We start from the raw sequence: 25,361 nt of genomic DNA, 5'->3' as shown, positions 1-25,361 counted from the left end.
TTGGAACGTCTACCAAACCATGATTTATTTCCATGCACATGCTAGAAGCCATGTGTACTGACACCATGCTTACCTTGAGTTCAGGGTTTTACTCCATTGTCTCTCCACTTTTGTTTTCTTGTGTAGAACAGGTTGTAACAGATTTATCAAACCGAGCACATGAATAATCACTAAGGAAATTTACATTCTCCAGTAAAGCAGAAAGAACAACATTTAGCTAATATGAGTTGGTGATTAGCATCACCTGCAAGCACAAGATGAATGAATGCAAGATGGGAGGTACCAGTTAGCGTCTCCGCCTACTCCCAACGCTTGTGCTTCCTCTCTCCTCTTCTCCCATTATCACGGTTCTTCTCATCTAACAAACAACTTGAAGGAGAAAAAAAGCAGAGAATCAAAATATAAAAAGACGAGTAAGTATATCTCACATCAGTGCAAATTAGGGAACCTTGTTAAATCCGGTGATATTACATCTAGTTAGTTGGTCATCTCAACCTACAAAACATGTATTATCTAGAAGGCTCTGGTGGTTCTGCGAGCAAACATCTAGTCTCAAATCTAAATACGGTAGTTCTAGGTACGAACCTCGATTTTTTGCGGATGCCTATGATGCAATGTAAACGTGATGAGATAACTCATAATTACTGACTATCTTTTGCTGTCTCATTCTCACTCCTAATTACTGACTACATCTACAACATCTTAGATGCTTGTCTACAACAAAAGACAGTAGCTAAGATGCTTTGACTTGAGTCTATTTTTGAACATAGAAACACACCTAATTACTGACTGTCTTTTGTTGTCTTTACACATGTTCCCTTAATTTTAAGAGAGAGTTTCATTGGTTCTTCCCCAGCCCGAGATAGGCCTTTTATGAAGGTATTAATTTGCAACCTTCTCATTTTCATTCCTTTGATGTAGTTTGAGTGCTATATTTGGACAACGCTTCAAGGTCCTGATTCTCAGGTTGAGAAATACTTAGAGGTCTTCTCTTTTTGGCTGAGATTTTATTTCCTTTGCAAGAAATATTTTTGCCACTTTATATATGATAGGCATATGCGTATTCAATGAGACATATATTGTGGCACAGACCAATATATGCAATTCATTCAACTTTGTTTGACAGTTATTTCTGGACAACCCATAATGAGACAAGCATCTTAGCTATTGTCTTGCACCTAAATTCGAATGATGCAGCACTCATTCTCACTCCCAGGGTGGGTATATGATAGATTTGGTAGGTAAAAGGGTACCTTTGGTGGATTGATTGATGGGCCTTGGTTCTCCTCCTCTTCCGTCGGGACCTGCAACCCAACCCATCACATTAGAGATGCATACCTACTAAGGAAAGGAAATCCCATGCCTGCATCAGGGATTGGGAGAGGAAATCGAGAGAGAGAGAGAGAGAGAGAGGCGGACCTTGATGCTGCTGCTTGTCCTTGGACTGGGTCTAGATCACTGGAGGAAGAAAGGAGCTTGACGAGCACAAGAGCGGTGTCCCGGGCAGAGGCGGCTCCGCTCCATGGCGCTTTCCTACAGATACGAGACGAGATGAGGTCAGACTTCAGAGAGCACAAGAGAGGAAGAGGAGGAGGAAGAAGAAGAAGAAGGGGAGGGGTTCATACCGTAGCACTATCGTCGAGCCCTCTTTGTGTGTGGTTAGTCAGTCGGTCGCCATGGTCGGCGGCTAGGGTTCCCGTCGGGAGGAGAGATGGAGGATCTAACCATGGGCTTCGCTGGTCGAGCGGATCTACGAGCAGGGAAAGGAGGGGAGGCGACGCCGGCAGTGGAGTGGAGGCCGGGGTTGGGGGAGACCACGACGGTCAATGCGAGAGAGAGGAGGGGATCGTGAGAGCGTGGGGGGAGGCATGTGCGTTCGTGGGTCGCGTGTTTTTTTTTCTTTTTTTGCCTTTTGACGGGTTTGGATGAAAGAGGCAGTGCGTGGGAAGGCGATCACAGGTGGGAACAAACAAATATGTACGATGGGCTGTTATGGATCTGGTTTTTTATTGAACCGTTTGGTTTTCGGAGGGTTGGGAAAAATCTGTGGGAGGAAAAAAATCTGTGGGAGGAGGACGTGGGTTGGAGGGCTTTCAGCGATAGAAGGAGGATCGCTGCAGGTTGAACCATCACGACGGTAGATCCCCCTTTAATAGTAGAGATATATATTGTGGGAAATGCTATTGATCAACGATCGAACACAGACTCCGTGACCGCCGCCTTCTCCTCGCTACATGTGGCATTGTTGGCACACCAACCCTATCACTTTCACTTTCTCAACGTTATCTCCTTGTCTGTCATTTTTTCTCCTTTCCCGATCTCCATCCTCTCATGTCCTCCTCAACTAGCGCGTTGTCGTCGGTGGGCTAGTAAATGCGTTAAGCCTTCGTTGCCCGCGCCTCTCTTTCTCTCTCTCCCTCCCTCCCTCTATCTCTCTCTCCCCCCCCTCTCTCTCTCTCTCCCTCCCTCCCTCCATAATTTCTTTTCGTTGTTGCCTTTGGAACAAGACCACAAGCCGCGTTTGCTCATCCCAGAAGAGCACCAGCGCTCGCATCCGCCGCAAGAGACATGTCCGACAGCTTCCCGCTATCCTAGGGAGCAGCAACGTGGACAACCATGGTTACCGCCTCCTCGAGCTCAATTTCATGCAACAAGTTTTCTACAAGTGTTGCAGCAAATGGCGACGACGGACGACGGTGAACAACGACTGTGCTAGTGTTATGTGGCGCGACGACGTTTATGCAACATCAAACGCCACATCCATGTGGGAGCAACGCTCTTATCCCTCATCCATGACCGCGCTATCCTTCCCTCAGTCTCTGCTTGCAGAAGGTTCTCTGCAAAAAAGGCTCTTGTTACAGAGATCGAACGAAGTAAGTAGCCTAGAAAGTTTTGCAACAAGATTGTTGTTGCAGAAAATTGAGTGTAACAAGCCTCATGTTCCAAAGGTATCATAGGAAAAAAAACAATCCATGTTCATTTTACAACAAGGTCCTTATTGTAGAAGTGTGGGCACAACAAGTCTCTTGTTGAGCTTGTATACACGCCACACAGATATATTGTCAAAAAATTTAGATGACTCCACACCCCATCCAACGGTTGCCGAGGCGACGGATCTTTTAAGATTACGCGTCGACCGAAGCCGCGTAGCGTTGTTCATATACTATTCACATATGAATTTGTTTTTTTATTTCTTTCAATCTAATTGTGCATCAAATTTCGAGCTGATTTTTCTCGGGAGTTGCACACACCAGATAATTATAGAATTTTTTGAAATGTCTAGAAATAAAATTCTACGGTTGATCTTACTGATCTAGCATCCCCCCATGATAAAACAGGGCCTGAGGCACGGCACCGGTTTCGCACGAGCGAGACGCTACTCCGGCGGCCACGAGCCCGCGGTATGGGGGGTGTCGAGTTTCACTTTCACGTACACGTCTTTCCGGTTTCAGCCTGCGAATTAAAAGCTCCTGATCGATGTTGGCCCCTCCTCGTCGTGACAACTGACAAATGGACTTTTACTCGGGGGAACTTTCCGGGAAACCCTCCGGGCCGGCCTCGGCCTCGGTACACGCATGTCCGTCCATCCACCCATTACGCCTTTGCGTGTGTTGTGTACGTAGACGACGATGCTGGAGCGATTTCGGGTAAGTTTACTCAACAGGTCACTGCGGATCCAGGGCTTCTTTTGTTTCGGCGTCGAGCCCTGTGCAAGGGACGACAAATGGGTTGGGTAGGGTTCGGTTCGGGTCAAACAATATTAAATCCATGGAGATATTTTCTTGTACTTTTCTTTTGAGTTGGCACGAAGATCACCTCTCCGCTGAAAAAATCACGAGCGGAATATTACGTGCACGTCCAACCTGGTGGTTATTCTCTCTCTCTCTTTTTTATTACAAAAATTATGCATCGGAAGGTCTCGAATAAAGGAAGGTCTAGAATAAATTCAAAAAAATATGACCACCAATGACAGGTTTAGAACATAATTTCCGTTGGGATGAAAATATCACTTTCCTAATGTTACTGTTCTTTTAACCATTCAACCACAGACTGGTTTGCTCCATCAGATTCTCTTAACATGTACTCCCTTCGTTCCTAAATATGTAAGTCTTTTTAGTGATCTCAATCAATGTCTATTACATAGGGAGCAAAATAAAATAAATGTATACTTCAACATATGTCTATATTTTACTCGTTGGAGAAATAAATGTGTCTAGATGTATTTTAGTTCTAAATACGTTAATTTTTATCCATTTCTATGACTAGTATTTCCGGATGGATGGAGTACATGTGTATGTAGTCCATACTAAATCTTTTAAAACTCTTGTATTTAAAAAGGAGGAGTGTACATATAATACCTTAGGAATCCATCATAGAATTATCATTGGGAGGTCCTCACTAATTGAAATAGTGGGTCATCAAATATTCTCACAAAATGATGTACGCTCTCCGACCCATATTACATGTTGCTGGTTTTGTATAGGGAGCAACACAATTTGAGGTTTTTTTTTGTTTCACAGATAAGTTGATGTGCAAAGCATAGTTGTGTAGGGATCAAATAATATTGCATTACAAATCTAAGGTCGGGTTCACGAGAGGCAGTCCTATTGTTTCCTCCACTAACCTTAGAGGGCTACGACAAAATTTCTCCTCTAGACTTTACTGGTGAGCCCGTGGATCTGTATCCCCCTTGCTTGATGTTCAGGGAACCGACGACATGGGGTGGAATCTTGATGCCTCTGCTCCGGTTAGTAGTTTAGGTTATGGCTTTTTATTTTTCGCGGGCGTGATGCTTTGTCGATTGGTGCCGCTTCTTTTTTGAGTTTGTCGTCCTCGAATTCATATGTCTAGACACAATCAACAAAGTATCGTATAGATCATTGTTGTTTCTTTGGGGCATTGAGGTTATGATTTCTCATCACGTGGTAATATTTGATATCCGGTGTTTCAAATCTATGCAAAAAAAGTTTAACAAGACAACTGAGGCTCTAGGGTGCTGGTCCTTAGAGACACACGCATAAAAACTTCCAGGGGTCATCGACAAGGTCAAGCCGGCTTCGGTAAGGGAGCGACCCAACGACACATTGACAACTCATTTTGATGACAATAATTATACTTGGCCATCACCTGGCCTGGCCGGATCAAGCCCGACGTAGAAAACCTAGGCCCGAGCCCGGCCTGATCCGACCGTCGGGCCTAGATTTCAGGCCGAGGACCGGCCCATCACTGCTAAATCACGTCGGGCTTCGGGCCTCGGGCACAACCCCTTCCCTAAAATGCAAAAGCACCAAAACCAGACCCGCCCCGACATACTCTTCGGGCTCAAAATTCAGGCTCGAGCCCGATCCATGGGCAGGGTCGGGCCGGGTCGACCGGGGCGGGCTGCCCATGGCCAGATATAGCAGCTGTTATGGTTCGGTGGCCTCGAAATTTCAGTATTATGTTTGAGATACCTTGTTTTCCTGTGAACTCTTATAATAAATTTGATCATTTAAAAAATATTGTATAAGGTTGGGTTTATGTTAAAACCATATGCATAACTGGTGGGGTCAACATGGTATCCAAACCCTATTCATCCGGGCTGGAATCCCCATCCGTTATTTATTTCCGTTTTCCTCGACGCGCAAGAACTTTTCTCCCAGCTTATAAGTGGCGGAGGAGGGGAGGCGGAAGAAGAAGCCAACCCAACCAAGCGTTCAAGCAGAGCAGACGACCGGCCGGACGCGGGACGACGACGACGACGTACCAATACCAATCCAACCAGCAAGCCAAGCTCGTCGGCGCCCACCCTTCGCCGCAAGGTTCGTCTCCTGCTCGACCTAACCCCCCTCTCAATCCCATCTCCCCACGGCCGGCCGCGGCGGCGATTTCGATCGAGCGGACGAACAGGGGCCGGAGCGACTTCTTTAGGTTCCTCCCCTCCCCGCTTTAGCCAGGCCAGGGCTTTCTTGGGGGAGGGGATCGATTCCGGTACTAGTAATTCGGGCAAGCTGCTCTCTTTGCTTCGTGGGGATGGGGGGTATTTATCCTTACAGCACGGCATTTTTTCTTGATGTTTTCTCCGGCCCTTGTCCAATTCCAACCGCCTCTTCGGATTCGACACCGCATCTCGTCCTGCGCCGGCGGACGGTTTGTTAGGGTTTCTTTATTACAATCTCTTGGGATGAACGGCCGACGTCACGCGTGTCGTGGTATGTTTCTTGTTTGGCACCTTAATTTGCAGGCTAGCGCTCTTGTTCGCGGCACCTGACGATCCTTGCATAGATAGATGCATAGTACTACAAAACTCGGTTCCGGACTGTGGCCACGGCCCACCCACGGCTTTGCAGTTTCAGCCAAGCACGTAGTTTCTTAGTTGTTGCCAGTGAATTGCTTGGGTTATTGACACGGTGGCCGCATCACAGCTGCAAAAACCTCTACCGGCGTAGGATACAAAGATAAGACTGCTGGCAAGTGGCTGTACCGTTTATTCTTGTTTACTTGTCTTAGACACAGATGTATATCGCTGTCAAAGACTGTGACGTGCTGCGCTGATTGATTGTTTGTTGGACAAGTCTACTGTGGTTGAGCATTTGACTTTTGACCCAAGATAAATTATTAGAAGCACTTTCTGAGTTGGCATCACATTGCGGACAACGTTTAGGATTGAGCATTATCTTTATCTCCCACTATATATGTATGTGCACTGGTGCTTCGCATAGTTCCCAACTTCCCAAGAACACCCTTAAGCATACAAGCCTTGGGTTTCTACTCTGCACTAAGCTAATTTAGAAGCATATATGTGTGTGCTTTTATTCTTTTCATGCTTTTAGTAGCTCATAAGGGTAGCTTTTGTATACTGGATTTTATTTCTTATTCCTGTGGCCGCCATGGTACCTTTATTTTGGGATTGTTACCCAGATTCCATTCAAGTATGTTGCGGTGGGAACCTGTGATATTGATTTTCTGTTTTCCAGACATGGTTATCAAACTTGAGAGTGGACTTTTTTGCATTTGTAATGGCATGCTGTTTCAACATAATCTGCATGTTGTTGTTTGTAATACTATTTTCTTTGCCCTGACATGTCTACATATTGCAACTAATCTGGTTTTTTTGTTTGAGACATTAGCCAGCATATGCTATCAAGCATACCTTTGTCATTCTGTAAAGCCATGACTATCGGGTTTAGTTATTGATGCTGTTGTTTATTAGATTTTAGTCTCATGACGCTCTTGTTTGTTGATTGGGAGAGTTTCACCAAGAGTGGTCATGAATGAACCAATATCATGCAAGAACAGATACCTGCTTTTTTTCCCCGCATGATAGCATTTTTAATCCACCGTTTCTTCCTTTGTAGATAGACCATGGGTGGGGTACTTGGTTTGATACAGATTGATCAATCGACAGTAGCCATCAAGGAGACTTTTGGAAAGTTTGATGCGATCCTGCAACCTGGATGCCACTGCTTGCCATGGTGCCTGGGGCAGCAGGTTGCTGGATATCTTTCTCTGCGTGTGCAGCAGCTTGACGTCCGATGTGAAACTAAGACCAAAGTAAGCCTATTTCTTCTGTATTTGATCATTGTCTTATACTTGGTTGAAGGTCCCAGAAGCAGTTTTAATGCATGGGGAAATAATTATGAGAAGTTATGTTTTTTACTCCATATTATTGTTCATTCTGCATCCTTGAGAATGTGTGCATACAATATCTATGCTTTCTCATCTGAATGGGATACCTAGAGTTTAAACTGGAAACAAATTTAGAATTCTTGTAGCTTTCTGACGATGAATATCATGATTAATCTGCAGGATAATGTCTTTGTCAACGTTGTGGCATCTGTGCAGTACCGTGCTCTTGCTGACAAGGCATCTGATGCCTTTTACAGGCTTAGTAACACCAGGGAGCAAATCCAGTCCTATGTCTTTGATGGTAATATTGCTGTATGTTTTTAACGGCAATGCACAATTTCACTGCACAGGCAACTTTGCTTCATCTGCTTTGTTCTCTCGTCCCATTATGTATTCACCTGAACATTGTGGTTCTATGTTTACTATTGTTCTTCATTTAATTCTAATGGAACTCTATTCGTTATGTTCAGTGATCAGGGCTAGCGTTCCAAAGATGAACTTGGATGATGTATTTGAGCAGAAGAATGAAATAGCAAGGGCTGTGGAGGAGGAGCTTGAAAAGGTTTTTGTTCATCATGCACCGGTCTTCTAAAGCATATGGTAGTTTTTTACTAATTTAATTTTGTCTTCTGTGTAGGCAATGTCTGCCTACGGATACGAGATTGTGCAAACTCTGATTGTTGATATTGAGCCAGATGAACATGTGAAGAGAGCTATGAATGAGATTAATGCAGGCATGTATAAAATCCATTTGCCTTTATCCTTGGTAGTATCAACCGTCTAGTTTTCCAGTTAAAATAAAACTGTGGTTTTACATTTCACATTTGGAGCAACTATTTGCTTTCCGACAAACAACATATTTCTTTTCCATATTGAAAGGAAGAAATGAGGTGAATTATTGGGTACGGTCTTGCCCTTGAGTGGTCTGCAAATCGACACTAATTAAGTTAATTTTCACCCATTTATATATACTCTTCCACAGCGTTGTATTTCAACCACACACACACACACATGTATATTCCTGCTCATCAGTTTAATTGACACAAGGGACACACACCCATCAGGTTGTGTTTTTTGTGTGTCAAACGTGTAATTTTGCCAGTCTTAACCAATAAACAGAGTTACTTTGGATAGTCGAATCAAGTAGCTACACATTCGTTAAAATAGTCTAGAAGATTTAAACGTACCCAGATTAAACTTGCAGACATATGCATCTATTTCAATTTAGCCATTACTTGGTTGCTATCATGCAACAACTATGTTCTTAGCTAAATCAACTTAAAAATTCATCTCAAGTTACATAAGTTGTCTTAATTCTTCACTGCACTTTTTTCTTCTCCAAAATTGTCAGATAAGTACAGAGTTTATAGAACTGAACACATTTTGGCTTAGTAGGTCCTAGATGCCTATTACTGCTGTGAACCTTGATCCACAACGGGATAACCACCACACTGAAGATAGCCAAATGGCATGGCCGCGAGGGGTTGGGTATTTAGACGAGAGAATAACTTGGGGAAGTAGAATAATAGATAAATTGTTCTTTCACGCCTTAACCTTAGATACATGACATCCTTATATACTGGATGTGTAGATGCGTAGACCCTTGACCTTTCTCAATACAGGTGGACTCCTTTGACCTTTCCTAATACGAACTCCCATCTCAACACCTAACTTACAAAATATGCTAGCCTACTCCCTCTGTCTCTCTGTTCTTGGACTCCCTTCTGCCATGACAATTACATTGACAGGTAGATCTTACATTTCAGACTGTTACATTTATAGGAATTTAACCGATGTGTGGTTCATTGAAACATTGCACTCAAGTACGTGTAATTCTGTGAAATACAAATTAAATTTGTAGCTATCTGATATTTCTATGAAAGTATCAGCTATGGAACTTTACTCTTATAGTTGCATTCATGCTGTCCGCATAACTAATATTTTTCTCTTAATTTTTTACCTTCATATATTGAAAATACGAGGCAATATTTTGTTTAGTTTTTCATTCACAACTTTGATTTTCAAGGTCATAGTTGAGTTCGGAAATGAGTGGGTTACAGATGTGCATATGTGTTTTGAATGGCTTGCACAGGCACGGCCTTGTATGTTTGAATCGTAACAAACTGTTCTAGTCAATTAGTACTCAAGAACAAGTTAAACTTTTATCATGATTGTAATATCTGTTGCATGCTATCCCTCTGAAAAGTACTCAAGAACAAGTTAAACTTTTATCATGATTGTAATATCTGTTGCATGCTATCCCTCTGAAAAGTATGTGCTGTACAGCTTTGTAACCTCACAGCTCAGATTACCAGATATGTTGAATTAGCAGTTTTTAACTTTTATGATGTAATTTATGTTACAGCTGCTAGGATGAGGTTGGCAGCCACTGAGAAAGCAGAAGCAGAAAAGATTCTGCAGATCAAGAGGGCTGAAGGCGAGGCAGAATCAAAGTACCTGGCTGGTGTGGGTATTGCAAGGCAGCGTCAGGCGATCGTGGACGGTCTGAGAGACAGCGTTCTCGCCTTCTCTGAGAATGTGCCTGGGACTTCCTCCAAGGATGTCATGGATATGGTTTTGGTGACGCAATATTTCGACACAATGAAAGATATTGGAGCATCTTCCAAGTCTTCAGCAGTGTTCATCCCTCACGGGCCTGGCGCCGTCAAAGACATCGCTTCACAGATACGAGATGGTCAGCTCCAGGGCAGGATGGTTTGAGGAGTGTTGGAAAATGGATGCCACTTCTATATGCATACTTTTAAGTACATACAGCTTATTCTTATAGTACTATATGTGAGATTGTGCCTAGATGGATGATAACATCAGTACTTGCTTGGGTTGTGCCACTCGTTTTTCTGTAAAAAATATCAGTTGTGCTATCACTGTGCTTGCCACCATTTGTGAATTGAGTGTGTATGGTTATTACTCTATAATTTCCATGCTGCTACTAGTTCTTCCTTCAACTCTCTGAAACCTTGGAATTTTGGAGATTGTTCTTACTTCTGAAGCTCCCTACATCGTAAAATTTAGCCGAATAACCCCAGTTTCTCGTTCTTGTACTACGTAATGATATGTTCTTTTGTATTTAGATTTTGTGTGCATTCATCGTATTGTGATGTGAATTGCAGCGTGTTCAGGTGAAGGTTCATGGCTTCGCGCCCTCTCAGGAGTTCCCTCCTCACTTGATGTAAGAACACATGCAGACATACAGCACATTTCAAGAAACGTGAGTCCAAGACCAAAATCTCATGCCACAGTTTACAATGGAACTCAGATAAAAAAAGAAACACGAATTGCATTTACAAGTATGGGCACAAAATCTAGACGATCATGCAATGCTGGATGCAAATATGTAGCCCCAGAAAGATCAAAGCACAATAACGTAACAGTCGCAGAAATCTTGCACTAACTTATGGATATGTCTGAAATTTATTTTGTTTTCCTCAATGCAACAACCCCTTGAAACCTCAGCCGCTCGCTGGTGCTGCAGGCTCCGCTGCCTTACCCTCGAGCTCGAGGAGTCGAACCACAATCTCTTGTTTCTTCGCCTTCAGGTCGTCGATTTTCACATCGATCTTCTCTAGCTTCGCTCTCAGCTTGGCCGTGTCGGTTGCCTCTCCGACCTTCTCTTTCTTTTCCTTGCTCTTTTCTTTCTTCTCCTTCTTCTCCTTCTTTTCCTTCGCCGGTTTGGCCTCTTTGGCGTGTCCCTTAATGTACAAGAATGTATGTGTTCATCAGATTTTCTGTATTTTTATGACTTGCATGTTGCATTGCTGTGGTTGTTCGAGATATTTCTTTTGTTTCATGCAAGTTCCAGATAGTTACCTTGTCCTTCTCCTCCTTGGGGTGAGTTGCATCTGCAGCTTCCATCTGCATTTTGGGACAGCAGGGCGCGATGCCACAAGATTAGCCTTCGGACATGAACTTGATTCATAACCAATAAATTCAGAGGTAGAGGAAAAGGAAGCTAACTTGCCTCTGTCAAGATAATAATGATTCCGGTAAAAGAACAGAGATTAATTCTGGTTGTTTCAAATTGATCCCTATATAAGTGTAACTAAGTTTCGACACTTTGTCAACCGTAAGCTAAATGTTTGCTTCAATCAATCCAGTTTTATACTTGTGTTGGGTGCAGCAATTTAGTTCTATAATTAGTTCTGTTTGGATTAATTTGGGCACGGTGTATGTTTGGATAAGAGCAAAAGTCTCAACAAAGGGAGCAAACCCACGTGTGTTTCATCATCCAACTAAAAATAGTGCACATATTATCATACTAGGTTATCGATGGCGCGTGTTGCTGCGCCCATCTTTTACTTTATGTTGGTTTATTATGACGTGGAAATATATTTTGCTAGTATTAGAAAATATCCATGATGTAGACAATTTAACACAAAGAACAACAAATAGCTGGCTTGATTTTTAGATCAGAAAAATAGATTCCGTTTGCATATTGCATCTTAAGATCAAATTATCGGGAAAGACCAATGAGTTATCACAATGTTTGCAAAGGCAATACCAAAATATAGTCCGTGTTGGGGGCAATGTTGCAGAAACTTCAAGATGCAAGAGAAAATGGTTGGAATCATCTTTTGGAAGACACGAATGACTTTTTTGTTAGACACAATTTTCTATTGCCTAAGGGCATCTCCAACGTTGACCTCCAAACCGGACACCGTATCCGTCCGTGGACCGGTGGGGACCAGTCCTCCGACACTGATGCAGGTGTTGACTATCCAATTGTAGCCGCATACATTTCAGATTGGATTATTCAACTGACCAGACGAATTTCATTGAACACGATGGAATTCATCAAAGTTCGGATAGAAAATAGCACAAATCGTCCGTAAATAGCATGCAAATATCTCTAATACAATAATAGTTCAAATTCAATGAGATAAGCGGATTTCAATAACCTTTACATGGATAGATCAAATTCAACAAGCCGGGAATAAACAGAGCCAACACGTCTCGTCTCACACATATTGTCCCTTGAACTTCATCCAACAATGGTTGTGCGTGAATGGTTTGCCTGCGACCTGTAGTACATCACTGTTGGGCGTGCTGGCTACACAGCATGTAGAGAAACATTGATTGAATTATTGAATTAATCAACATGTATATCAAGAAGAAGAAAAATCACGATCACCGTGGTTGCCGCGCGCAATGACCACATTGCCTCCAACTATTCAACCGCGCAACAAAACTTTGTAACGGAGCTATGGATGATGTACCATCGATGCGCTAACAACTTCACATTGCATTCATGGATGATGTTCATGTCATAGGACGCAATGTGCTTTCATGCATGAAACAAACCATGTATGCGCTGCCAAAAGACCATGCCCCTTGTGCTCGTGCCTATGAAGTCCGCAGATACGACCAACCATGTATCGCACAACAACTCACCCACCTTCACTGAGTAGTCAGATATCCTTCTTACTGTTAAAACAACATGAAGTTCAAAAGTAAGCTCAATGGCATTTGACCAAACACCTATCAATCTTGGTGTTCGCTATGGACGACGTCGACAAGTAGTCGGAGGGTACTTGGCTACACACGGATCCTGTGTGGACGGTGTCATGGTACAAGGCGAATGGGCGCCAAGGTGGGGGCTACAGACGCCCGGCAATGTCTGGGCGACAACCGAGGGGGTACATCGACGACAACAAATGATGAGGGTGTGGATGCAAAGCAAGCCGGAGCAGGGGCAGAATGGAAGAGAATGGGACTGGAAGGGGGTTTTCAATGAGCCAAGGGTGTTGGAGTCCTACGTGGCGGCGATATGGACTCCCGCAAAGCCCCTTCCCCTAGTTTGCTTACAATTTACGAAAAAATGAGGTTCGGACCAGCCAACGACGTATACAAGACCGCATTGGATGAAAAGCACGACCGAACCACGCGGTCCAAACTTTTGCGGGCGGTTTAAGGGTTCGCGTTGGATATGTCCTAACATGGATGATACAATACTCGCTCGGGGTCGTTCAAGGGGTGTGGTGGTTAAATAGTAACTTCCCATCACTGCTACAGATATGTAATGGTCAATGTTTTGGATGACCAAATTATCATTGGGTTCAATAAATGTTGTGCTAAAAAATCTACTCAATTGTTGAGATGCATTGTTTATCTTGATCCGAGGAATTCATTTGCTAATTTTGACGAAGGCAAACATGTTGAACTTGCTAATATGCATGTTAATGATTTTCCTTAAACAAGATTTATTGTGTCGTTAAAAACCAGCTTGAAACATTCACTGCCGATGTAAGCTGTAATAACCTTGGTAATCTTGATGTGAAGATGTTTTAGAATGCTAGACACACCATTTTCCTTTTCGTGTATCATCCCATTAAGTTGCGGCATTAGTTTTTGCTAATTACTACCGCATCAATGCAAAGAGATTTCTCAACTATGAGTATTGTCAAGACAAATTTGAGGAATAAGAGGTGGTGATGATTGGATGAATTATAGCATGGAGTGCTATATCGGCTTCCAAGTATTGGTGATAATGCTACTCTCTTTCAATCCTATAGGTGTCACAATGGGGATTGCCTCATCGTAGTTGTAAGTTTTAAGATTTGTATCAGTGGTAATTGTTTCACTTTTATATTTATGCATTTTCATATAAAAATACATTTTGATGTCTTTAAGGTGTTGGTTCTTCTTAAACCATTGATTAGGTTATCACAGGCACAAATGAAGTAAAAAAATTATTTAGTACTCTTTTTTATTCAGATGGCTCTGTTTTACCTATTTTAAAGCTCATGTGTTGCATAATAACTCCATATATCATGCCACATTGAGCTATTCATATAATTTGTATATCTCTTATGCATGATTTCTAGTTTGCCTCCCGTTTAACGTGAGCATTGCATAGTCTTTAGTTTTTGTTATATTTCATTAGTTTTCTTTGTGTTTTTGTGTTTGTATGTGTTTTGGAGCAGCCATGAACTTAGCATGATGAAAGTACTAAGGTAGGGATCAATGTGAATATTTCCAAGCACTTTATTCAATCCCTTTGGAAAGTTGGATAATTTGACATTTTCCAAAGAGCCCAATTTGAAGACTCATTTCGTGGTTGTATCAGGCTTTCCAGCGAGATCAAAAATGTCCAAAGGAAAGTTTGTATAAAGAAATTGTAATCAAAATATGAAACAACATGCGAGCATTCTAGAGCAGAAGACATTGTGTGGTACAACTATAGTAGGTCATACAACGCTCGTACTAGGCGCCCAGGGCTATGAAAACAACCCTATCTTCTGCGATTCTTCAAGGATTTTGTCCCCGTTTGTTTGAATGACTTTATTGTCCATCAAGAGATGATTTGGAAGAGGATTTGACTCGTGGTTAGCACTGATAATAACAGGATATGTCTTCTTTTCATCAAGATAAGCATATTTCAATGTATCAGGTACTTTTTTTAACTCAAATACAAGATCGCTCTTAGGAGGAAAACGGTCTCCCGAAGTTTCAGCATGCAGATTATGTTTAAGGATATGTGTTTAATTAAATATTATATCATCTATTTCCTTTCTTTTCTTCATATGCATATCGTTTTCATGGTCTAGTAAATATTACTCTAATGGATCAGTAGGAGGTACAACAATTCAAAACCAATAATTTCATCTTTCCTAGATAATTCTTTATCCCGTGGTTGTCTACTAAACTTGGAGAAATTAAATTCATGAGACACGTCACCAAAATTAACACCAACCATTTCCCTATTGCAATCAATTTTGGCATTAACAGTATTCAGGAAAGTTCTATCAAGAATAATGGGATAAGAATTATGTTGTAATGATCCAAGAACTAGGAAATCAATAGGGTATCTGATCTTACCACACAAGACTTCAACATCTCTAACAATCCCAACTCGTGAAATAGTCTATCTGTTTCAAGCCTAATAGTAGCATCAATATCTTCTAACTCAATAGGTGCAATATCATGGACAATTTCTTGATAAAGAGTAAAAGGAATGGCACTAACACTAGCACCACTAGTGCTGTAAAGCCTAACTATGGCGTGGCAAAAAGGGCTTTGTTGGTGTGGTAGCCCGACGCCACCAATATGGTGCCATTGTTAAAAAATAATGGTGGCGTTGGGTCCCACATTAGCGGTATTCTATGTGTTGATGGCATGCCACATGGACAACGCCACCACTATAATTGCTCATCTAGCGATATGCAATGTACATTGCACGCCAGGAACATTTCGTGCAGCCAAAAAAATCACACCACATATTAGCATTTGATTTTAGGCACTAGAACTAGACTAATAGAACAATTCATTCCAGCTAATAATAAGTGACAATTCCACAAGCAATACTAGAGCTAGGTAGAAATTTAATAACGACAATCCTCACAAACACAAGCAAACTAACATAGTTAATAAGGAGTTCATTTCACATCGATGGACCGGCCACAAACATACTTTTAAAGGAGGTCGATGACGATGATCATCCTCAAGTCATGGTGTGGGGTGTTCCTAATAGTGAATAAGACGGCTTTCCTAACCCGGAGATTCTTGCTAGCAAGGAAGTTGCTCCACCCAGCTGCACTGAAGATAGTGCGACCGCCTGTGTCCACTGCGTAAGCACAGGTTGTGATGGAGCCCCTTTTGGTAAGATGTAGTCCACCAATGCCTGCTTCACCCTGCTCGATGCCAAAACTCACACATAGCCTCTTAGGTAATTTATGAAAAGAACAAATATGATGATCATGTCACATTACTACACTACAAGCATATCATCACATTAATATAGTAAGCATATCACATTACTATTCTATAAGCATATTAGCACACTAAGCATATCATCAAATTCTACACGCTAAGCATATCATAAAATTACTACACTAAGCATGTGATCACATTACTACACTATAATCAATATATCACATTACTAAAGTATATCACATTACTATACTATAAGCACATCATCACAGTAATATACTAAGCATATCACATTACTATACTAGCACATTAGCACACTAAGCATATCATCAAATTCTACACACTAAGCATACCATAAAATTACTACAATAATAAGTAACATACTATGAAATGACGGTTAACCATCGTCCCTGTCAGGCGGGTTATGAATGGCATCCCGATGTAGGTATCACGTGGCGGAAGTTTTTCCCAGAGTTTGTCCATTTCATCCTCACTCAGCCTGATCATTCTTTGTGCATATAGTGCTTCATCAAGTGGATCCTCATCATGTGAGTTGATATAGATAACAACCAGCCTTGGAGTTTGTCTTCTAAAGGAGAAGTTGATCAATTCACCCCTAGTGAGATGCATGCGGGCGATGAAACGCTCCCATTCATCTCCTTCAATCTGGATTATGTTCCATCCCTTATTGACCTCCATAGTGTAGGGAGCCCCAAGAGTGTCGAAGATGACAGAGTCTCCAGCAATGAGCTCATTGAAATCCAATCTCACATTGCAAGGGACGATTCGCGTAAGAAAAAAACACACAACGCGTTAGTGGAAACAGCAATAAAAACAAAAGAACAAACTATTAGAAGGTTCATATAATTTATTACCGTTGTAGGAACAAAACATGACTCAAAGTAAATGCCAAACAATGTGCCAGTTGCAAGCCTAGTTGCGCACCTTGACTTGCACACTCGACATGATGGTGGTTGCGTCATTCTATACAAAACATATTGGAAACTATGTATATAATCGGATTCTAGACTAGTGAAGCGACACTAAGTATAACGAATACTATGGTGTTAAATTAAGTTGAACTTGAATCATTAATATTCTAGACAATCAAAAAATTTCTACTCAAAATGCACTATTAAAATCAGATTTTATATCGGATTATTACTAAAATTTCTATGCAAAGCAATCCATGGAATCAAATTGCAATTCTACATCACACAAAGTAATACATTATATATATGTACTAGAATTTCTACACAAAGCAATCCTAAATAAACTTATAGATGAATCCCACATATGGATTATGCATGGACGAAGGATGTGCGAGTGGAAAGGAAGGAGATGCAATGGGAGGGAAAGCAGTGGACTGAACCTTGCTGGACGGTGACGGTGTGGCGACGAGCGGCGATGGGGCAGCGACGGGTGGCAATGGTAGGCGACGGGTGGCGGCTGGTCAAGGAGGGGGGGGGTTGAAATGAAAGGGCGACGACTTAGGTCTTTTACTAAGGCGTAGGAGTTGACTCGGGTGGACCATTGATGACGTGGGTCTAAAATGCAACACAATAGTAATAACAACCAAAATAAAAAAGACTAATTAAGATTAATGAAAGACTAAACATAATTAAATACTCAAAATTAGAACTCGTAGAAATAATGATATCAAAAATGTAATATAAAATATTTGTTATTTTTTACTAGTATTATCTTCAAATACTTCAAATACTAGTTTATATGGAAACTATTATTCCTCGTGGAAAATAACCTGGCATGCAACACTAATTAATTATCTATGGAATGCATATAAATTCAACGCCACCATCATCTTCTAAACAGTGAGTACATGTGGGTCAACAAATTTGTGATGTGTCTAAAAATAGCCACGCTAACACTAACCGTTTACAATTGACGTACTAATTTAGCTGACGCCGACACTATTTTAAAAAAAGTGCTCGCGTTGTGTGAAAGTGGTGCGCAATCAACAAGAGTTGTGGCTAGTCATTTATTCACTAGTGCATCCATATCGCATAAGACATAATAACAATGGTCTCCAATCTTAACAGAAATAACAGGCATGCCAACAACAAATTTATGTTTATCATTATGATCATGTTTAGCAATACGTGATGCTCCATCGCAGAAGTATATAACATGATCATCTATGTTATCAACTAGTGGTCTTTAATCATTGCAACTTTAGGTTCTATATTTATTTGTTCAGAGGGTTTATATGTCTTGATATTACTTTTATTAACCACAATTGCTTCTTTAGCATGTTCTTCAATTGTAACAAGGAAATGTGGTTTCTCAATATAAGTAGTAGGCACAACTGTATCAACATTATAGATAATTATTTCTTCCTTAGCTATAACACGTTCCTCACAAGTTTCTTCAATGCATGGATGAAATTTAAACCACTTCTCCTTAGGGAGATCAACATGAGTAGAAAATGATTCACATAATGTAGGTACTATCTTGGAGTCAAGTTCATATTTCGTACTAAACTTATGAAAAACTTCAGCTTTCCTAAATGATTTGACACAATTAAAGTCAAGATTTATACATGACTCCTTAGTTTTGTCGTTTTTTTAAATCTTCAGAGTTGCGCTTAATTCTTTTCAGAAGATCTCATTTGAATTCAATAGTCCTCTTCATAAAGGAACTAGCAGAAGAAGTATCGAGCATTGATTGATTATCATGAAAAAGTTGAGAATAAAAGTTTTGTATAATTATTTCTTTGAGACTCATGATTGGGACATGTATGCATAATATACTTAAGACTCCCCCAAACTTGAGCGATATTTTATCCTTCATGAGTCCAAAAATTATATATATAAATTCGATCACGATGAACGAGATGCATAGAATAAAAACTTCTTGTGAAATTCCAGCTACAATCGATACCCATCCCATGTTCCAATATCATACAATAGCCTATACCATATTAATGCCTTTACCTCCAAATATAAAGGTAATACCTTCTTATTAACTCCATCCTCGGATAAACCTGCAAGCTTAAATAATTCACAAATTTCATCTATATATATCAAGTGCAAATGAGGGTGAGTTGTTCCATCTCCTATATAAGGATTAGCTAGCAGTTTCTCTAACATACTCGAAGGAATTTCATAGTAAGTATTTTCAATAGGTTCATTAGGCTGAGGAGCAGATTTTTCCACTTTTGGTTGAGGTGAAGATACCCCAGACAGGCCCCTCAAAGGATTATCCTCCATATAAACAAGCAACAGTAAATTTCAGCAAGTAGCAAAAATGTTCCCTTACCAAATTCCACTTACCAAAGGTGCTTCGCTCCCCGACAACGACGCCATAAAAGAGTCTTGATGACCCACAAGTATAGGGTATCAATCATGGTCATTTCGATAAGTAAGAGTGTTGAACCCAACGAGGAGCGGAAGGAAATGATAAGTGGTTTCTCGCATGGTGATTCCTACACGCACTAAGAGTAGGAGTAACAGATAGTTTGATAGTAATGTATTTTGTCCCAAGTGACAAGTAACAAGTGTAACTAAGGTGTGGCAAGGTGGCCTAAACCTTTTTGTAGCAAAGGGCAAGCATGAAATTTCTCTTATATAAAGTAAAGCGCTCTCGAGGACACATGGGAATTGTTGTCTAGTCACATTCATCATGTTTAGTTGATTCACGTTCGGTACTTTGATAATTTGATATGTAGGTGGATTGGTGCTAGGGTGTTGTTCTTACTTGAACAAAAAAACATATTATGATTACCCCCTCTCGTAAGCATCCACAACTACGAAAGAAGAATTAAGATAGATCTAACCATAGCATGAAACATATGGATCCAAATCAGCCCCTTATGGAATAACACATAAACTAGGGTTTAAGCTTCTGGCACTCTCGCAACCCATCATATAATTAATAATCCCCAATGCTTTCCCTTAGGCTCAAGTATGGTGAAGTGTCATGTAGTCGACATTCACATGACACCACTAAAGGAAGAGCAACATACACATCATCAAAATATTGAACGAATACCAACATCACATGATTACTTATAACAAGACTTAATCCCATGTCCTCAAGAATGAAAGTAACTACTCACAAATCATCATCATGTTCAAGATCATAGGTATAATGAATATGCTTAAGGATCTAAACATATAATATTCCACCAAGTAAACCAACTAGTATCAACTACAAGGTGTAATCAACACTACTAGCAACCCCGAGGTACTAATCTAAGGTTTATGGACAAAGATTAGATACAAGATATGAATTAGGGTTTGGGATGAGATGGTGCTAGTGAATATGTTGATGGACACGGGTCCTCCCACGAAGGAGGAAGTGGGAGGAGGAAGCATTGGTGATAACGATGGCTCCAACTTCCCCCTCCCGGAGGGAAGTTTCCCGAGGGAAATCGCTCCACGAGAGAGCAGAAGTGCTCCGGCCTAGATTCAGCCTCGAGACGGTGGCGCTTCATCCCAAAAAACTATTATGGTTTTTTTCTATGGAAATGACATCATATAGGAGAAGATGGGCTCCGGAGGGCTGCCCAGGGGGTCCACAAGCTCAGGGGGCACGGGGGGGGGGGGGGGGGGGGGTAGGGCACGCCCTAGGCTTGTGGTCACCTGGTGGGCCCCTCCCGATGATTCCTTTGGTAGTAATTTTTATATATTCCAAACTAATTCTCCATCAATTTTCAGGTCATTTGGATTCAAGAAAATAGCCACCTCTTCCACAGCCCTTTTCGGTCCAGAACTCCAGCAGCCGGTAGTTTCCCTCTTTATATAATTCTTGCAAAATGAGATTGAAAAGGGTATAAGGATTGCATCATAAAGTGAAATAATGACTGAAAACCTTATAAATATCAATAGGAAAACATGATGCAAAATGGACTTATCAGGATCGCTCTTGTGGGAGCTACGGGCTAGCCGGCTGTCCTCGCGTGCACAAAAGCGGGTTATTAATCAAGTAAAGGCTGCCATGGTTTTAAGCTTGTCCAGCCCGAGCTGCCAAGCGATCAGTTCATCCGAGATGTTATGCCTAAATACCGCAATTTCTTGAGCGTGCGGACAATCAGTGATCTAGTTCTTTTTAGTTAAGAACCGGTTCCGAAATTTCTAAGATGATTCACCATCCTTTTGGATGATGTGGCTGAGGTCATCGACATCTAGGGGTTGGACGTACGTGCCTTGGAAGTTGGCCCTACAAGCCTCCTGAAGCTCCTCCCAGCTTCTAATGGAATTTCTAGGGAGGCTATGATACTTGTGATCTGCATTGTAGTTTTCCGTGAAGAAGAACGGGTAATTGCAGCACAATACGGGTAAGTATTTCCCTCAGTTAAGAAACCAAGGTTTATCAAACCAATATGTATACCAATCCTCAACAGTCTTCAGCGGCTGCACACAAAAGAGCAAACAACTTGCACCCAACACGGGGAAGAGGGTTGTCAATCCCCTTGATCTTGTTATTTGCAAGCAAATGAGGTGTGTAGATAATTTTAAATTACAAAATAAAATAAAAGACAAAATAAGAACAACAAGGTAAAGATAAGCTTTGTGAATATATAAATGAATAGACCCCTGGGGCATAGTATTCTCTAGTGGCATCTCTCATGAAAGCAACATATAGTGGGTAAACAAATTTGGCAATCGACACAAAAGCGGATAGTTATGTGATTTTCATGGCAATGATTATATGTATATATGCATCACGTCCATAAGCAAATAGGGTGACTCCTTCTTGCACCTACTAGTATTACTCCACTTCAAGAGCGCTTCTATGCTTGCCTCTCTACATATTAAGTTCATCACAAATAGAGTAACGGTAATAATGTTTGTGATGAACAAGCTGGATGATGACCCACAAGTGTAGGGGATCTATCGTAGTCCTTTCGATAAGTAAGAGTGTCGAACCCAACGAGGAGCAGAAGGAACTGACAAGTGGTTTTGAGCAAGGTATTCTCTGCAAGCACTGAAATTATCGGTAACAAATAGTAGTGTGATAAGATGATTCGTAGCAAGTAGCAAGTAACAATAGTAACAAAGGTGCAGCAAGATGGCCCAATCCATTTTGTATCAAGGGACAAGCCTGGACGAACTCTTATATGAGGTAAAGCGCTCCCGAGGACACATGGGAATTTCTGTCAAGCTAGTTTTCATCATGCTAATATGATTCGCGTTCGCTACTTTGATAATTTGATATGTGGGTGGACCGGTGCTTGGGTGCTGCCCTTACTTGGACAAACATCCCACTTATGATTAACCCCTCTTGCAAGCGTCCGCAACTACGAAAGAAGAATTAAGACAAAGTCTAACCATAACATTAAACTAGTGGATCCAAATCAACCCCTTACGAAGCAACGCATAAACTAGGGTTTAAGCTTCTGTCACTCTAGCAACACATCATCTACTTATTACTTCCCAATGCCTTCCTCCAGGCCCAAATAATGGTGAAGTGTTATGTAGTCGACGTTCACATAACACCACTAGAGGAAAAAATAACATACAACGCATCAAAATATCGAACGAATACCAAATTCACATGACTACTTATAGCAAGACTTATCCCGTGTCCTCAGGAACAAAGGTGACTACTCACAAAGCATAATTATGTTCATGACCAGAGAGGTATTGAATAGCATCAAAGATATGAACATATAATCTTCCACCAAGTAATCCAACTAGTATCAACTACAAAGAGTAATTAACACTACTAGCAACCTTACAAGTATCAATCGGAGTCGTGAGACGGAGATTGGTTACAAGAGATGAACTAGGGTTTGGAGATGAGATGGTGCTGATGAAGATGTTGATGGAGATGAGTCCCCTCCGATGAGAGGAGTGTTGGTGATGACGATGGCGACGATTTCCCCCTCCGGGAGGGAAATTTCCCCGGCAGGACGGCCCTGCCGGAGCTCTAGATTGGTTCTGCTCAAGTTCCGCCTCGTGGCGGCGGCGACTCCTCCCGAAAGCCTCCTTATGATTTTTTTGGAACGAAACCCTCCATATAGCAAAATATGAGCGCCGGAGGGGCAACAGGGGCCCCACAAGCCACCCAGGCCCGGCCAGGGGGGTAGGTCGGGCCTGGCAGGCTTGTGGCGTCCTGGTGGCTCCCCTCGAGTAATTCTTCCGCGCAGTATTTTTCATAAAATCCAAAATAATTCCTCGTTGATTTTCACGGCTTTTGGAGTTGCGTGAATAGGTATCTCAAACTTGCTCCCTTTTCAGACCAGAATTCCAGCTGCCGGCATTCTCCCTCTTCATGTAAACCTTATAAAATAAGATAGAAAAGGCATAAGTATTGTACCGTGAAGTGTAAAAACAGCCCATAAAGCGATAAGTATCAACATAAAGCATGATGCAAAATGGACGTATCAACTCCCCCAAGCTTAGACCTCGCTTGTCCTCAAGCGCAAGCCGAGATCAACAAATATGCCCACATGTTTAGAGATAAAGGTGTCGATAAAATAAAGTACGGACATGCAGGCATCATGATCATAATTAGAACAGCAATATCGTCATATAATCTCTTATGCTAAACTGACACTTCCTTCATAAAGTAAAGTATGGATCAAGAACCTTAATGAGAATTAACAACCAATAGCCCTTAATCACTGAAGCAATTGCAATTTATCATAACATCAGAAGGAGTCAAATAAGAGCTTGTAAAGCAAATCCACATACTCAATCATCCTTTCGTCTTCTACAATTGCTAAAACTCACGTGGTACTCATGAGATCAAAGTTTCAGTTGGACACAGAGAAAGATAGGGGCTTATAGTTTCACCTCCCAACGACTTACCTCAAGGGTAATGTCAACAATAATAATTCATGAGTACTTACTTCCAAGTTGACATATGAATATAGATCTTTCCCTAGCACATGACGTTAGCCAAGATAAAGGCGAAATAAGGAATTGGTGTCGATCACCATGACTCTTTTAATGACAAAAAGTAAAGGTACAAGATAGGCCCTTCGCAGAGGGAAGCAGAGGTTGTCATGCACTTTTGAGGTTTGGATGTGTGACCTCTTAGTGTGAAGGAACATCACTTTATATTGCCGCCTGTGATAAAGAACTTTATTATGCAGTCTGTCGCTTTTATGTCTTCCTCATCACAGGTTCGTACAAAGCTTATTTTCCACACACTAAAAGATCATACAAATTTAGGGAGCAATTTTTATTGCTTGCACCGATGACAACTTACTTGAAGGATCTTCAATCCATAGGTAGGTATGGTGGACTCTCATGGCAAAACTGGGGTTGAAGGTTTATGGATGCACAAGTAGTATCTCTACTTAGTGAGGAAGTTTTGGCTGATATGAGGTGGAAGCAAGCGTCACATGCTAAGGGATCTCTAGTCATATAACATTGTTCGGAACCAAGCAAACATAATTCATTATGTTGTCTTCCTTGTCCAACATCTACTTCTAAGCATGTAATAGTTTAATGAGTGTTCACAATCATAGATGGTGCCCAAGATGATATATATTTATATGTGAACCTCTCCTTCTTTATTACTTCCTATTAATTGCAACAATGACCAAGGTCTACGTTTGTCCACCCGCAACAAGTTTCAATCAACATTCTTTTTATATGTGAAGCCATCACTTCCCATAAGGTCAATACATGATCTTTCATGCTTTTGTTCTTTTATCATTCTTTTCTTTAGATCATGGATGAGGCAAGGCCCTTAACTAAAACACTCTTTAATATATGAATCACAAGCTCGAATACATCGGGGGTGACACAAAGCAAAACTCAAGCCTAGAACATACTAAGAGCTTTATTCTACTAGAAAAGATAAAACCAAAAAAGATTGAACTAAGAAAAAGGTAAAAGCAAAAGATGTGATGGTGATACGATACCGGGGCAACTCCCCCAAGCTTGGCACAACCCAAGGGGATTGCCCATACCCGTGCTCAGTTGTCTTCCTTCGAAGGTGATGGTGGTGGAGTGTTCGTGTCTTTTGATTCCAAGAGAGCCATCAATCTTTGATTTATACCTTGGAGCTCTGTGATATGTTTCTCCAGCAAAACAACTTCACAGGTGAGATAAGTATTACGAACACGAGTTATTTCACATAACCTCAAGAGTTCGATCAAGGAAGGA

General features: G+C 41.3%; 3 protein-coding genes across 4 annotated transcripts; 1 reads left to right on the top strand and 2 right to left on the bottom strand.

Moving 5' to 3' along the window:
* The first annotated feature begins 5,583 nt into the window (after positions 1-5,583).
* On the top strand, positions 5,584-10,493 carry LOC123449780 (hypersensitive-induced response protein 1). Of its 2 annotated transcripts, none has more exons than XM_045127108.1 (6): positions 5,584-5,801; positions 7,338-7,533; positions 7,789-7,909; positions 8,079-8,170; positions 8,246-8,342; positions 9,974-10,493. In XM_045127108.1, exons 2-6 carry the CDS (start codon positions 7,345-7,347, stop codon positions 10,327-10,329), a joined length of 855 nt encoding a protein of 284 aa, XP_044983043.1. In that variant the 5' UTR covers positions 5,584-5,801; positions 7,338-7,344; the 3' UTR covers positions 10,330-10,493. The 2 variants fall into 2 exon arrangements, with proteins under 2 accessions (XP_044983043.1, XP_044983045.1); XM_045127110.1 differs by having other exon boundaries at positions 5,641-5,801; positions 7,342-7,533.
* Positions 10,494-10,772: 279 nt separating this feature from the next.
* LOC123449781 (nucleolar protein 9-like) lies at positions 10,773-11,504 on the bottom strand. Its single transcript, XM_045127111.1, has 2 exons — positions 11,437-11,504; positions 10,773-11,318 (listed from the first exon to the last, which is right to left on the bottom strand). The coding sequence occupies exons 1-2, from the start codon at positions 11,485-11,487 to the stop codon at positions 11,079-11,081; spliced, it is 291 nt and encodes a 96-aa protein (XP_044983046.1). The 5' UTR covers positions 11,488-11,504; the 3' UTR covers positions 10,773-11,078.
* Positions 11,505-16,037: 4,533 nt separating this feature from the next.
* Positions 16,038-16,974, bottom strand: LOC123448755. Its single transcript, XM_045125752.1, has 2 exons — positions 16,661-16,974; positions 16,038-16,299 (listed from the first exon to the last, which is right to left on the bottom strand). Exons 1-2 carry the CDS (start codon positions 16,972-16,974, stop codon positions 16,038-16,040), a joined length of 576 nt encoding a protein of 191 aa, XP_044981687.1.
* Between the last annotated feature and the right edge of the window lie 8,387 nt (positions 16,975-25,361).

Source organism: Hordeum vulgare, chromosome 4H, assembly GCF_904849725.1.
Source record: "Hordeum vulgare subsp. vulgare chromosome 4H, MorexV3_pseudomolecules_assembly, whole genome shotgun sequence".
NCBI lineage: Eukaryota > Viridiplantae > Streptophyta > Magnoliopsida > Poales > Poaceae > Hordeum > Hordeum vulgare.
Note: the sequence above shows the minus strand (reverse complement) of the source record. Positions and strands in the feature narration are given on the sequence as shown.